Here is a 15575-nt window from a genome sequence, read left to right on the forward strand (position 1 = left end):
TTTTCAGTACGACATCACAAACACACAGGCTCTAAGATGGCTGATAACTTCAGGAAGCCAGTCATGTGACTTCTTTCCTCTTTTTATTGTTGTAAACAGCAATGGCTGCAGTGCCACAGTAGTCCACTGGGTGGAGCTATATATATTACAACAGTCTCTTGCACCCTCTGTCCCAGTCTCAGTCTCGTTCTCCAAGTCTCTTGCTCCCTCTCTCTCAGTCTCGTCACCCTCTCACCCAGTCTCTCTCTCCCTCTATCCCAGTCCCAGTCTCTCTCTCTCTCTCTCGCTCCCTCTGTCCCAGTCTCTCGCTCCCTCTGTCCAGTCACTCGCTCCCTCTGTCCCAGTCTCTTGCTCCCTCTGTCCCAGTCTCTCGCTCCCTCTGTTCCAGTCTCTCGCTCCCTCGGTCCTAGTCTCTCGCTCCCTCGGTCCCAGTCTCTCGCTCCCTCGGTCCCAGTCTCTCGCTCCCTCGGTCCCAGTCTCTCGCTCCCTCGGTCCCAGTCTCTCGCTCCCTTGGTCCCAGTCTCCCGCTCCCTCGGTCCCAGGCTCTCGTTCCCTCTGTCTCAGGCTCTCTCTCGCTCCTTCTGTCCCAGTCTCTCGCTTCCTCTGTCCCAGAGACTGGGACAGAGGGATGGAGAGACTGGGACAAAGGGATGGAGAGATTGGGACAGGGGGAGAGGGAGACTGTGACAGGGGGAGAGGGAGACTGTGGCAGAGGGAGAGAGACTGAGACACAGAAAGAGAGACTGAGACACAGAGAGGGAGAGCGCGACTGGGAGAGAGGGAGAGCACGACTGGGAGAGAGGGAGAGTGCGACTGGAAGAGAGGGAGAGAATGAGACAGAGGGAGAGCGCGACTGGGAGAGAGGGAGAGCGCGACTGGGAGAGAGGGAGAGCGCGACTGGGAGAGAGGGAGAGCACAACTGGGACTGGGACAGAGGGAGGAAGAGACTGGGACAGAGGGAGGAAGAGACTGGGACAGAGGGAGGAAGAGACTGGGCCTGGGACAGAGGGAGAGAGAGACTGGGACAGAGGGAGAGAGAGACTGAGACTGGGACAGAGGGACTGAGGCAGAGGGAGAGAGAGCCTGGGACAGAGCAATCAAGAGACTGGGACAGAGGGAGAGGGAGACTGAGACTGGGACAGAGGGAGAGAGAGACTGGGACTGGGACAGAGGGAGAGAGAGCCTGGAACAGAGGGAGCGAGAGACTGGATCAGTGGGAGACCTTCATATTGATTGGACAAAGCAAATTGGTCAGGGCAGCCTGGAGGAGGAGTTCATAGAGTGTATCCGGGATAGTGTGCTTGAACAATACGTTGCGGAACCAACCAGGAAACAGGCTATCTTAGATCTAGTACTGTGTAATGAGGCAGGATTAATAAATGATCTCGTAGTAAAAGATCCTCTAGGAATGAGTGACCATAATATGGTTGAATTTCATATTCAGTTGGAGGGTGAGAAAGTTGGTTGAATAAAGGAGACTATAAAAGTATGAGGACAGAGTTGGCTGAAGTGGACTGGGAAAATAAACTAAAGAATGGGACGGTTGATGAGAAGTGGCAGACATTTAATGAAATATTTCATAATTCGCAACAAAAATATATCCCAATGAGAAGGAAAGACTGTAAGAGAAGGGATAACCATCTGTGGCTAACTAAGGAAATAAGGGAGGGTGTCAAATTGAAATCAAAGACGTACAATGTGGCCAAGATTAGTGGGAGGCCAGAGGATTGGGAAATTTTTAAAAACCAGTGGAGAATGACTCAAAAAATGATTGAGAGGGAAGATAGATTATGAAAGTAAACTAGCACGAAATATAAAAACAGATAGTCAGAGTTTCTACAGGTACATAAAAAGGAAAAGAGTGGCTAAATGTTGGTCCCCTGGAGGATGAGACTGGGGAATTAATAGTGGAGATCAGGCAGAGACATTTAACAATATTTTGTATCGGTCTTCACGGTAGAAGACATTAAAAACATCCCAATAGTGGCTATAGGTAGGGAGGAACTTAATACAATCACTATCACTACTGAAGTAGTACTCGGTAAAATAATGGGACTAAAGGCGGACAAGTCCCCTGGACCTGATGCCTTACATCCTCGGGTCTTAAGAGAAGTGGCCGCAGAGATAGTAGATGCATTGGCTGTAATCTACCAAAATTCCCTGGAGTCCATTATTAAGGAAGCAGTAGCGGGACATTTGGAAAAACATGATTCAGTCACGCAGAGTCAGAATGATTTTATGAACGGGAAATCATGTTTGACAAATTTGCTGGAATTCTTTGAGGATGTAACGTCAAGGTGGATATGGGGGAACCAGTGGATGTGGTGTATTTGGATTTCCAGAAGGCATTCGATAAGGTGCCACATAAGAGGTTACTGCACAAGATAAAAGCTCAAAGGGTTGGGGGTAATATATTAGCATGGAATAGAGGATTGTCTAACTAACAGAAAACAGAGAGTTGTGATAAATGGGTCATTTTCCGGTTGGCAAATAGTGACTTGTGGGGTGCCGCAGTGATCAACTATTTACAATCTACATTAATGACTTGGATGAAGCGACCGAGTATAATGTAACCAAGTTTGCTGATGATACAAAGATGGGTGGGAAAGCAAATTATGAGGAGGACACAAAAAATCTGTAAAGGAATATAGACAGGCTAAGTGAGAGGGCAAAAATTTCACAGATGGAATATTAATGTGGGAAAATGTGAGATTATCCACTTTGGCAGAAATAATAGAAAAGCAAATTATAATTTAAATTGAGAAAAATTGCAAAGTGCTGCAGTAGAGAGAGACCTGGGGGTCCTTGTGCATGAAACACAAAAAGTTAGTATGCAGGTACAGCAAGTAATGGAATGTTGGCCTTTATTCTCTCTCCCTCTCTCTCTCTCTCTCTCTCTCTCTCTCTCTCTCCCCGATTTTCTTAACTCCAGGGAAGGTTTTTCAGGACAGGCCACATACACTGGCCTAATGAGAACTGGAGTAACTCTCAGCTGGCCAAATTCCCCGAAACGTCCAGAAGTGACGTAGGGTGGCTGGTTACGCCCCCTTTGGCTGAAAAAAAACTGACAAAAAATTCATAACTAACTGAGTTAAGCTGGTGCAAATTGATTGGGGAAACTGAGAATTTTTAAGTTAGGCCAGAAAAAGCAGCCTGCTCCAAAAAAAAACGGCACAATTACTGCGGAAAATTGAACCCATAGTCTTAGAATAAGGGGCCGCCCATTTAAAACTGAGATGAGGAGAAATTTCTTCTCTGAGAGTTGTAAGTCTATGGAATTCTCTGCCCCAGAGAGCTGTGGAGGCTGGGTCATTGAATATATTTAAGGCAAAGAGTGACAGATTTTTGAGCGATAAGGGAGTTAAAGGTTATGGGGAGCAGGCAAGGAAGTGGAGCTGAGTCCATGATCAGATCAGCCATGATCTTATTAAATGGCGGAACAGGCTCGAAGGGCCAAATAGCCTACTCCTGCTCCTATTTCTTATGTTCTTATCAAAACGCAGAATTCTCATGAGGATACCCAGGTCTCTCTGAATACCAACATTTCCCAGTCTCTCATCATTTAAAAAATATTCTGCTTTTCTACTTCTACCAAAAGTGGAGAACTTCACACTTCTTCACAATATATTCCATTTGTCATGTTCTTGCCCACTCACTTAACCTGTCTATATCCCATTGCAGCCTCTTTGTGTCCTCCTCCCGGCTTACTTTTCCACCTAACTTTGTATTGTCAAAGAACTTTCATACATTATACTCAGTTCCCTCATCTAAGTCATTGATATAGATTGTAAATAGCTGAGGCCCAAGCACTGATCCTTGCAGCACCCCACCAGTTGCCAACAGCCTGCCAACCTGAAAATTACCTGTTTATTCCTACTATCTATTTTCTGTCCGTTAACTAGTCCTCAATCTATGCTAATATATTGCCCCCAATTCTATGAGCCCTAATTTTGTGTAATAACATTTTGTGTGGCACCTTATCATCTGCTTTTTAAAAATCTAAATACACTTGTCCTATGAGGAGAGATTGAGTAGATTAGGCAGGCCTATATTCTCTCGAGTTTAGAAGAGTGAGAGGTGATCTCATTGAAACATACAAAATTCTTACAGGGCTTGACAGGGTAGATGTAGGGAGGATGTTTCCCCTGGCTGAGGTGTCTGGAACTAGGGGTCACAATCTCAGAATCAGGGGTCAGCCATTTAGGACTGAGATGAGGAGAAACTTCTTCACTAAGAGAGTGGTGAATCTTTGGAATTCTCTACCCCAGAGGGCTGTAGAGACTCACTCGTTGAGAATATTCAAGACAGAGATGGATAGCTTTTTGGATAGTCAGGTAATCAAGGGAAATGGGGATGGTGCAGGAAGGTGGAATTGAGGTAGAAAATCAGCCATGATCTTATTGAATGGCTGAGCAGTCTTGAGGGGCCGAATGGCCTACTCCTGCTCCTATTTCTTATGTACTACATCCGCTGGTTTCCCCTTCTCTAGCCTACTTGCTAGAACCTCGTAAAACTCTTAGTAGATTTGTCAAACACAACTTCCCTTTCATAAATCAGGGTTGACTCTGGCCATTCATATTATGATTTTCCAAGTGCCCTGTTACCTCATCCCTCGTAATAGATTCTAGCATTGTCCCCACTTCTGATGTCAGGCTAACTGGTCGATATAATTCCCTGTTTTTTCTCTCCTTTCTTGAATAGCGGGGTTATGTTTGCTACATTCCAATCCATTGGAACCATTCTAGAATCTAGGGAATTCTGGAAGATCAAAACCAATGCATCTACTATCTCTCTAACCATCTCTTTTAAAATCTAGGATGTAGGCCATCAGATCCAGGGAATTTGTTGACTTTTAGTCCCATTACTTTCTCCAATACAATTTCTTTACTAATACTAATTTATTTAAGTTGCTCACTCTCACCCTTGGTTCCCCTCTATTTCTGGAATGTTATTTGTGTCTTCTACCATGAAGAAAGAGACAAGGTATTTGTTTAGTGTCTCTGCCACTTCCTTATTCCCATTATAATTTCTCCTGCCTCTACCTCTAAGGGACCCACATTTACTTTTGCTGATCTCTTCCATTCTACATATCTATAGAAGCTTTTCAAATCTGTTTTTGACAGTAACGGTCATGCCCTGTCATATAGACAGATGGGGCTGAAATTGCCCCCCACCTCCCCCCCCCCTCGACTAAGAGTAGGCGCACTCACCGTTTTTGAAGATTTTTCTCCATCCCAATCCATGGGGCGGAGAATCGATGATACTCAAGTGTTAGGTCTTTTTGGGTTGGGGTAGTGTTCCGGTTGGCTGCGGGGTGGAAGTGCCCTTTGATCGGGCCGGCCGTCGCTCCGAGTCATCAGCGCTGCGCTGATGTTGTCAGTGCATAGCGCTATCGCGTCACAACGTCCCTCCCCTTCAGTTAAAGGGGAGGGCCGTTGCGAACTCTACACTGAGTTTAGTTTGGCCCACTGGACCACTAGGGAGCATTTCAATGGGACCAGCGGCCTGGCACCCAACCAGTGACCAACATTGTCATAAAAGCATAGAAATTTACAGCACGAAGGGAGGCCATTTCGGCCCATTATTTCCGCGCCGACCGACCAAGAGGTATCCAGCATAATCCCACTTTCAAGCTCTTGGTCCATAGCCCTGTAGTTATGGCCTTTAAGTGCACATCCAAGTACTTTTTAAATGTCGTGAGGCTTTCTGCCTCCAACACCCTTTCAGGCAGTGAGTTCCAGACTGCCACAACCCCTTGGGTGAAGAAATTTCCCCTCGTATCTCCTCGAAACCTCCCCCAATTACTTTAAATCTATACCCCCTGGTTGTTGACCCCTCTGCCAAGGGAAACAGGTCCTTCCTATCCATTCTATCCAGGCCCCTCAGAATTTTATATATCTCAATCAGGTCTCCCCTCAGCCCCCTCTGTTCCAAAGCAAACAAACCAACTTCTCCAATCTTTCCTCATCGCCAAAATTCTCCAGTCCAGGCAACATTCTTGTAAATCTCCTCTGCACACTTTCCAGTGCAATCACATCTTTCCTGTAATGTGGTGACCAGAGCTGCACACAGTACTCCAGCTGCAGCCTAACCAATGTTTTATACAGTTCAAGCATAACCTCCTTGCTCTTGTATTCGATGTCTCGGCTAATAAAGGCAAGTATTCTGGATGCCCTCTTAACCACCTTATCTATCTAGCCTGCTACCTTCAGGGATCTGTGGACCTGCACTCCAAGGTCCCTTTGTTCCTCTACACTTTTCAGTGACGTACCATTTAATGTGTATTCCCTTGCCTTGTTAGACCTCCCCAAATGCGGGATTGCTACCAGTGCCACGTGCTAGTCAGAGTAGGAATCGCAGGATAGCGCAGATGAATATGTGGCTTGAGCAGTGGTGCAGCAGGGAGGGATTCAAATTCCTGGGGCATTGGAACCAGTTCTGGGGGAGGTGGGACCAGTACAAACCGGACGGTCTGCACCTGGGCAGGACCGGAACCAATGTCCTAGGGGGAATGTTTGCTAGTGCTGTTGGGGAGGAGTTAAACTAATATGGCAGGGGGATGGGAACCAATGCAGGGAGACAGAGGGAAACAAAAAGGAGACAAAAGCAAAAGACAGAAAGGAGATGAGGAAAAGTGGAGGGCAGAGAAACCCAAGGCAAAGAACAAAAAGGGCCACTGTACAGCAAAATTCTAAAAGGACAAAGGGTGTTAAAAAAACAAGCCTGAAGGCTTTGTGTCTTAATGCAAGGAGTATCCGTAATAAGGTGGATGAATTAACTGTGCAAATAGATGTTAACAAATATGATGTGATTGGGATTACAGAGACATGGCTCCAGGATGATCAGGGATGGGAACTCAACATCCAGGGGTATTCAACATTCAGGAAGGATAGAACAAAAGGAAAAGGAGGTGGGGTAGTATTGCTGGTTAAAGAGGAGATTAATGCAATAGTTAGGAAGGACATTAGCTTGGATGATGTGGAATCTATATGGGTAGAGCTGCAGAACACCAAAGGGCAAAAAACGTTAGTGGGAGTTGTGTACAGATCTCCAAACAGTAGTAGTGATGTTGGGGAGGGCATCAAACAGGAAATTAGGAGTGCATGCAATAAAGGTGCAGCAGTTATAATGAGTGACTTTAATATGCACATAGATTGGGCTAACCAAACTGGAAGCAATACGGTGGAGGAGGATTTCCTGGAGTGCATAAGGGATGGTTTTCTAGACCAATATGTCGAGGAACCAACTAGGGGGGAGGCCATCTTAGACTGGGTGTTGTGTAATGAGAGAGGATTAATTGGCAATCTCGTTGTGCGAGGCCCCTTGGGGAAGAGTGACCATAATATGGTGGAATTCTGCATTAGGGTGGAGAATGAAACAGTTAATTCAGAGACCATGGTCCAGAACTTAAAGAAGGGTAACTTTGAAGGTATGAGGCGTGAATTGGCTAGGATAGATTGGCAAATTATACTTAAGGGGTTGACTGTGGATGGGCAATGGCAGACATTTAGAGACCGCATGGATGAACTACAACAATTGTACATTCCTGTCTGGCGTAAAAATAAAAAAGGGAAGGTGGCTCAACCGTGGCTATCAAGGGAAATCAGGGATAGTATTAAAGCCAAGGAAGTGGCATACAAATTGGTCAGAAATAGCAGCGAACCCGGGGACTGGGAGAAATTTAGAACTCAGCAGAGGAGGACAAAGGGTTTGATTAGGGCAGGGAAAATGGAATACGAGAAGATTAAGATGGATTGCAAAAGTTTCTATCGATATGTAAAGAGAAAAAGGTTAGTAAAGACAAACATAGGTCCTCTGCAGTCAGAATCAGGGGAAGTCATAACGGGGAACAAAGAAATGGCAGACCAATTGAACAAGTACTTTGGTTCGGTATTCACTAAGGAGGACACAAACAACCTTTTGGATATAAAAGGGGTCAGGGGGTCTAGTAAGGAGGAATAACTGAGGGAAATCCTTATTAGTCGGGAAATTGTGTTGGGGAAATTAATGGGATTGAAGGCCGATTAATCCCCAGGGCTTGATGGACTGCATCCCAGAGTACTTAAGGAGGTGGCCTTGGAAATAGCGGATGCATTGACAGTCATTTTCCAACATTCCATTGACTCTGGATCAGTTCCTATCGAGTGGAGGGTAGCCAATGTAACCCCACTTTTTAAAAAAGGAGGGAGAGAGAAAACAGGGAATTATAGACCGGTCAGCCTGACTTCAGTAGTGGGTAAAATGATGGAATCAATTATTAAGGATGTCATAGCAGCGCATTTGGAAAGAGGTGACATGATAGGTCCAAGTCAGCATGGATTTGTGAAAGGGGTATCATGCTTGACAAATCTTCTGGAATTTTTTGAGGATGTTTCCAGTAGAGTGGACAAGGGAGAACCAGTTGATGTGGTATATTTGGACTTTCAGAAGGCGTTCGACAAGGTCCCACACAAGAGATTAATGTGCAAAGTTAAAGCACATGGGATTGGGGGTAGTGTGCTGACATGGATTGAGAATTGGTTGTCAGACAGGAAGCAAAGAGTAGGAGTAAATGGGTACTTTTCAGAATGGCAGGCAGTGACTAGTGGGGTACCGCAAGGTTCTGTGCTGGGGCCCCAGCTGTTTACACTTTACATTAATGATTTAGACGAGGGGATTAAATGTAGTATCTCCAAATTTGTGGATGACACTAAGTTGGGTGGCAGTGTGAGCTGCGAGGAGGATGCTATGATGCTGCAGATTGACTTGGATAGGTTAGGTGAGTGGGCAAATGCATGGCAGATGAAGTATAATGTGGATATATGTGATGTTATCCACTTTGGTGGTAAAAACAGAGTGACAGATTAGGAAAAGGGGAGGTGCAATGAGACCTGGGTGTCATGGTACATCAGTCATTGAAGGTTGGCATGCAGGTACAGCAGGCGGTTAAGAAAGCAAATGGCATGTTGGCCTTCATAGCGAGGGGATTTGAGTACAGGGGCAGGGAGGTGTTGCTACAGTTGTACAGGACCTTGGTGAGGCCACACCTGGAGTATTGTGTACAGTTTTGGTCTCCTAACTTGAGGAAGGACATTCTTGCTATTGAGGGAGTGCAGCGAAGGTTCACCAGACTGATTCCCGGGATGGCGGGACTGACATATCAAGAAAGACTGGATCAACTGGGCTTGTATTCACTGGAGTTCAGAAGAATGAAAGGGGACCTCATAGAAACGTTTAAAATTCTGATGGGTTTCAGACAGATTAGATGCAGGAAGAATGTTCCCAATGTTGGGGAAGTCCAGAACCAGGGGTCACAGTCTAAGGATAAGGGGTAAGCCATTTAGGACCAAGATGAGGAGAAACTTCTTCACCCAGAGAGTGGTGAACCTGTGGAATTCTCTACCACAGAAAGTTGTTGAGGCCAATTCACTAAATATATTCAAAAAGGAGTTAGATGAAGTCCTTACTACTAGGGGGATCAAGGGGTGTGGCGAGAAAGCAGGAATGGGGTACTGAAGTTACATGTTCAGCCATGAACTCATTGAATGGCGGTGCAGGCTAGAAGGGCCGAATGGCCTACTCCTGCACCTATTTTCTATGTTTCTATGTTTCTATTACCTTACACTTATCCAGATTGAATTCCATTTGCCACTGTTCTGCCCATCTGACCAGTATATTGAGATCTTCCTGCAGTCCGCAGCTTTCTTTTTCATTATCAACCACACAGCCTATTTTAGTGTCATCTGCAAACTTTTTAATCGTACCCCCAACATTCAAGTCCAAGTCATTGATATACACCACAAAAAGCAAGAGACCCAGCACTGAGCCCTGCGGAACCCCACTGGATACAGCCTTCCAGTCACAAAAACACCTATCAACCATTACCCTATCTTTCCTGCCTCCGAGCCAATTTTGGATGCAACTTGTCACTTTGCCCTGGATCCCATGGGCTTTTACTTTTGTGATCAGTCTGCCATGTGGGACCTTATCAAAAGCTTTGCTATGGCCTGTCCACTCCTTTACCACCTCTTAGAGGCAATAACGGGCCTTTATGAGGGGTGCAATTACTGCCCAAAAGTATTCATTTAATGTCCCCGCCACTTCCTTATGCCCATTATAATTTCTTCTGTCTTTGCCTCTAAGGGACCCACATTTACTTTTACTAATCTCTCCTGTTCTACATATATATAGAAGCTTTTACAATCTGTTTTTGAAAGTAACGGTCATACCCTGTGATATAGACAGAGATCCAACAAACATGATGTTCGCCCTGATTTCTGACCCTGACACCCAGTGACATGAATGATTAGAAAATCCACCCTATTGTATTTTTATAGGCACCTTCCACCTTCACAGTATGAACACCTGAATCTTTTTGGAATGGAAGGGACAGCAAGTTATAAGCATTTGTATAAACAATTTATTGTAAAGAAAATAATTATAATTCAAAAGCAGCATTGGATGGTAAGCATAAATGCCAGCTTGGCCCACTAGTAGCACTATCACCTCTGAGTCAGAAGGCTGTGGTTTCAAGCTACACTGCAGAACTTGAGTACATAATCTTGGTACACACAGAGCTGCATTGTCACAGTTGCCACCTTTTGGATGAGACATGAAACTGAATCTGGCGGTTCAGGTGGTATAAAGGATCGAATGGCACTATTCAAAGAAGAATAGAAAAATTTCCCCAGTATCCTGATGAACATTTATTCCTCAACCATCAAAAACAGATCAACTGATTATTTATCTAATTGCTGTACGTGGGACCGTGCTAAATACAAATTAGCTGCTGCATTTGCCTACATAACAGTAACTACACTTCAAAAGTATTCCATTGGCTGTAAGGCTTTTGGGATGTCCTGAGAACGTGAAAGGCGCTATATAAATGCAAATTCTTTAAATCTGTAAGAAGATAACTGAAGTACAGAGTGCTATATGAATGTAATAGCTGCAGTTGGAGGATTCAGCTTCAAGTGCATTCCCAAGCTACTCTGGCATGTCTGAATGAGCACTAGCCTCAAACCAAATAATATCCTGAATATGTTGCATTTTAGATGTAGGATTGAGACAATCTTGGATCCATTCTAACCTTTGAAACGTAAAGTAACATGCATTATTGCTCGCTCCAGAAACACATTATTCTGGACCGAATGTTAGTTGAAAGCTTTTCCTTTGGATTTGAATATCACATTATAACCATTTTAGTTACACTTCTGGATATTTCAAGTAAGGAAGTGCTTGCACTAAGAAATTCCTGATCACAATTTCACCTCACCTTCAACCAAGTTAGACCTTACCATTTCTGAAGTGAAGAACATTACAAACTTGAATAAGTACAAAAAAAGACAAGAGTAACTAGGCTAACAGATTACAAAGACTTTACTTAGAATTTAATTCTCTAACAGCTTGCTTTACCATAGTTATTGATTATAATATTACTAACCGTTATCTGATGTTTAAGGTGGTGGCCTTACCTCTAAGCGTGGAATATTTGGCAACATGGGGAAACTGGAGACAATGATGTGTGTGTCGTATGGTCGGATGGAAGACATGATATTCTCTGGAGCTGCAAATGGAGATGTTTACATCTGGAAAAATAATCTTCTGCTCAAGACAGTTAAAGCCCACGATGGGCCTATTTTTGCTATGCATGCCTTAGATAAGGTGCCTTGAATTTCGTGTTACGATTAATTGTGTTAATTTTGAAGTATGCATTATGTATGGTCTATATGGAGATCATTTTCACTTTCGGCAGGAGTGAAAAACTGGCACTAGTGGATCAGCATCCTTTGAAGTCAATGGAAAAGAAAATTGGACGAGGCAGCTGATCCAATACTGCCAGTTTTCCGCACTGTAAAAATTGGTCCCTCTGTGTGCCATGTGCAATTTCGATCAAAAACTTGAGTAAACAAACTGGCATCTATTTGTTGAATAGGCTTTAATCTTCAATCAATGATGCTGCTGTTTCCATGCTAAAATGATCTAAATCGGTAAATTTTACACAAAACAAAAGGAATATTTGGAGCTATTTTTTTTCAAGATTCAGTACACACTGACAACTGTGGGTAGGTTTTGTTAAAGGGCCCTCTGCACCTGATATGATGATTACTCAGAGATATTGTTTAAATTCAGTTCAACACAATCTGCCAAGTAACAAACATTAGCCAACATGAACTAGCCGACTTAAACTTAAATTGGCAAACAAATTTATTAAGCAAATGAATGTGAACTGTAGCATTGGAACAACAGATTTTAGAGTAACAAACTATCGAACTGAAGAAGAGCCGAGCCCAAAATGATTGATTGACTTATGTGTTTCTAGCTTTTTCTGTTTTTGGTTCAGATATTCAGCATTAGCACTATTTTGATTATTATAGATTTTATATTAGTTATTAAACTTGACGAAGTAGAAAACAACATCATTTCTGCAAGTGCTGCAGTAAACTATGTTTTCTTATGTGGCTGTTCTTTTTCTTTTGTAACCCTCCACAGAAGCTATCTGGCCTCAGAATCACTGTCTGAAGGCTTCAGACAGTCTTTTCAGTTTGAACAAACCAAGCTCAAACAGTTTCCAGAAAATGATTGGAAACAAATTAAAGTGGGGGCGGGGTTGGATTTCAACTTGGGATTGCCTGTTTTACCTCCAGAAAATGAGTGCTAAAGCACTGAATGTTGGATCAAGATCTTGCATGGCAGTTTCACGAACAGAATTCACCCATTGTTATTTTAAATTGGGGCTTTTATGCACCCAGCGCACCCACTTGAAATTGGTAGGTGCTTATTTAACAATGCCAGTTAGGGTCTTGTGTGTGTTTTAGGAGGCAAATGCCCTAGGCATCCTGTTCATTAATTCTAAATTAGGCACAGAAATCGTGGGCTTGAATTTTAGAAGGTGCTATTTATGCGATATTTAAATGGATCATCCTCTGCTCTCAGGTAACTCACTGATTAATTTCTTTGGATTGCTAGTGTGCTGCTTTTCAGCTTATTGAAAGTTTTGGTTGTAGGGACTGACAGGCCGGAATTTTCACCTCAAAGTCAGAGTGTATGCGTGCGGGCCGTGTACCGGGTCGCCATACCAAAGTTTTCAACGGTGCGTTCTGCACTGCGCATTTTAATTTGATCAATTGAAACAGTCATGCGGTTTCCTGGCCAATTAAAGGGAGCGGGTCTGATGACGTCACCGATGACTTGCTTTCAGCTCAGATATTTAAAGGAGCTTTAAACACATCCCATTGAAGGTTGTTGGAGGAGGAATACAGGTGGTTGGGAGAGGTGGCTATTGTTATATATCGAAGAGATTTGTGTGGGTGCAAGCAAAGATGGAGTCACAGCACCAGAAGTCTGCGCCAAAGTTCTCTGTACCTCCCTGGAAGTCCTGGTCCAGGGAGTCAGAGCACATAGGGAGGTCCTATTTCCTGGTAGTAACACGAAGAGAACAGCCAGTGAAACCAAGAGGGCATGGTTGGAGATCGTAGAAGAAGTGAGCAGCCGGGGGCATTGTTCGCCGTTCCTGGATTCAATGCCGCAAGAGATTTAATGATCTCATGAGGTCAGGAAAAGTGAGTACAATGCCACACTCATCTACATCCTGATGTACGTATCACCCCAACCCCATCACTCTGCTCTCCCAAGCCTACTCCTGCACGTCACTCCATCCATCACTGTCTATGCACCTACTTACATCCCCATCTGACTAACCACCTCTGACACTCACCCTCAGCCTAATGCAATCCTACAAAGTAACACAACAGAAGGAGACCATTTGGCAATGTCATGCCACTCCCTCATAGTCACCTCTACAGATGTAGCCCATACATCCCTTACACTCATTCCATCACTCTCACTCAAAGTTCTCTTCTTTCTCTCCTTGACGGAGAAGAGAGCGCAGGTGTCCTTTCAATTTATACTAATTTGATGCCAGCAGAGGAGGATGCTCTCGGAATAAGTGGAGTGACAGAGCTGTTGGCAGTGGGAGAGGGAGGGAGGGGTATCTCCCAGCAACCTGGTGACAGAATTAAATATCTCACATGGCATACAACATTCACTCAGTCAGCAGCCAGTGAAATATCATGTGCATAATGGTAATGTTACACATTCTCATCATCATAGGTCTAATTCATGTCTTTAATCTCCCACAGGTCCATCAAATGCCCCCACCCCTACTGCCCAGCTGGAGGAAGACGACTCCTCAGAGGAAGCTCCATTCTCTCAGGGTGAACTGTCACCAGACCAATGCGCATCCAGAACCAGCGCATATACGTGCATGTTGGTGGGTCCTACTAGACTTAGAGTAGTATTGTCACCTGGTGTCTCTCACATCACGAGTGAGCAAGGGCAGATGGTGGAGACAGGGTCAGTGGAGAGTCCTCACCGGAGGGCGCAGGTCGCTTCTGATATGTCCTTACTATACAGTATAAATGCACACGAGGCCCATACTTGAGAGAAGGTCACTCTGTGACCAGTAACTTTTATTCACCAGCGCTGAAGTGATGAAGGTGGGTGGAGCTTCCCCTTTTATACCTGAAAGTCCAGGTTAGGAGTGTCTCCCACAAGTTCACCACCTAGTGGTCAGTGTTCTCATGGTGTACCACTTAGGTCAGTTTATACATGGGTTACAATGATAGTTGAATACATGACAGCTTCAAGCTCTGCTCAGCTGCATGCAGATGCTGAATCTCGGGGGCAGTCAATAAAGAGGTTGATCTTGGAAGAGCAGCAACAAATGCGCAAGGCTCTGACAGCTTTTCCAGCCGTGATTGTACAGAGAATGGAGGAGTCCATTTCCAACATGAGCAGCACCATATCGCAGGCAATGGTGATGATGTGCCATTCCATGTAAAGGATGGCCACCTGCATGGAGCAACTAATGCGCCAGTTGAACAAGAACATGCTTGCTGTGAACAACAAATTGCAGTCTCTTGTTGACCTCATCTCTAGATGGAATAGCAACGTAGACTTGGGCGTTCATCACCCCACTGATGTGCAGCAAGGCGCTCTCCAGCTCCTTGCAAGCAGGTAAGTGCAAGTGGCCCACGAGAGGGATGATGGTGAGAGGGGACATGGAAGTGGGGGCTCTGCTGAAAGTCCCCCCACTTCTCCCTCGCTGCCTCCCCCTCAGTTAGAGCCCCACATGCTATCTCGGATCCCAATGGCCGAGTCTGTCCCTGCACACTTGCAGGAGGAGCCATCTTTGGCGTGGCTCTCTAAAACTCATAGGACGTCCACCAAAAGTGTCAAAGCAGTCTCAGCAGGGAAGTGAGCAGCCTGCCTCTACTTTTACTGAAGCCACAGGGGTTGCACCTCGTAGAAGCACTCAGAAAGAAAAACAAAACAATTGTAGATGCACAAAGGTGTTTACCAAAATGTTAATGTTGTTTCAGTTGTATTTATGATGCACTACTTTCCTGTCTTGTCCATTTTTGCCTGCTACCTGGGAAGTGGCCTTGTCACTTGGCGTGAATGGTAAGACATTACTTAACCTGGAGGTTTGGGTGAGAGGAATTGCTTGGTCATTGGAGGGATGCTTTATGGTGTTGGGGGGAACTTAGTTCAGCATGTGGCAGCCATGTGGCTGCATTGGAGCAAGTTAAGTA

The 15575-nt window shown here is 44.6% G+C and overlaps 1 protein-coding gene across 9 annotated transcripts in view; it reads left to right on the forward strand.

Annotated features, from left to right (window-relative positions):
• Positions 1-15575, forward strand: part of LOC139273131 (echinoderm microtubule-associated protein-like 6) — an 816712-nt gene that overhangs the window by 391608 nt on the left and 409529 nt on the right. For all 9 annotated transcript variants that reach the window (XM_070889552.1, XM_070889554.1, XM_070889555.1 and 6 more), the window contains one exon: positions 11441-11643. In XM_070889552.1, the coding sequence (XP_070745653.1) occupies positions 11441-11643 (203 nt within the window). The remainder of the gene's footprint in view (positions 1-11440; positions 11644-15575) is intronic.

This window comes from Pristiophorus japonicus, chromosome 9 (genome assembly GCF_044704955.1).
Source record: "Pristiophorus japonicus isolate sPriJap1 chromosome 9, sPriJap1.hap1, whole genome shotgun sequence".
In the NCBI taxonomy this organism is placed as follows: Eukaryota; Metazoa; Chordata; class Chondrichthyes; family Pristiophoridae; genus Pristiophorus; species Pristiophorus japonicus.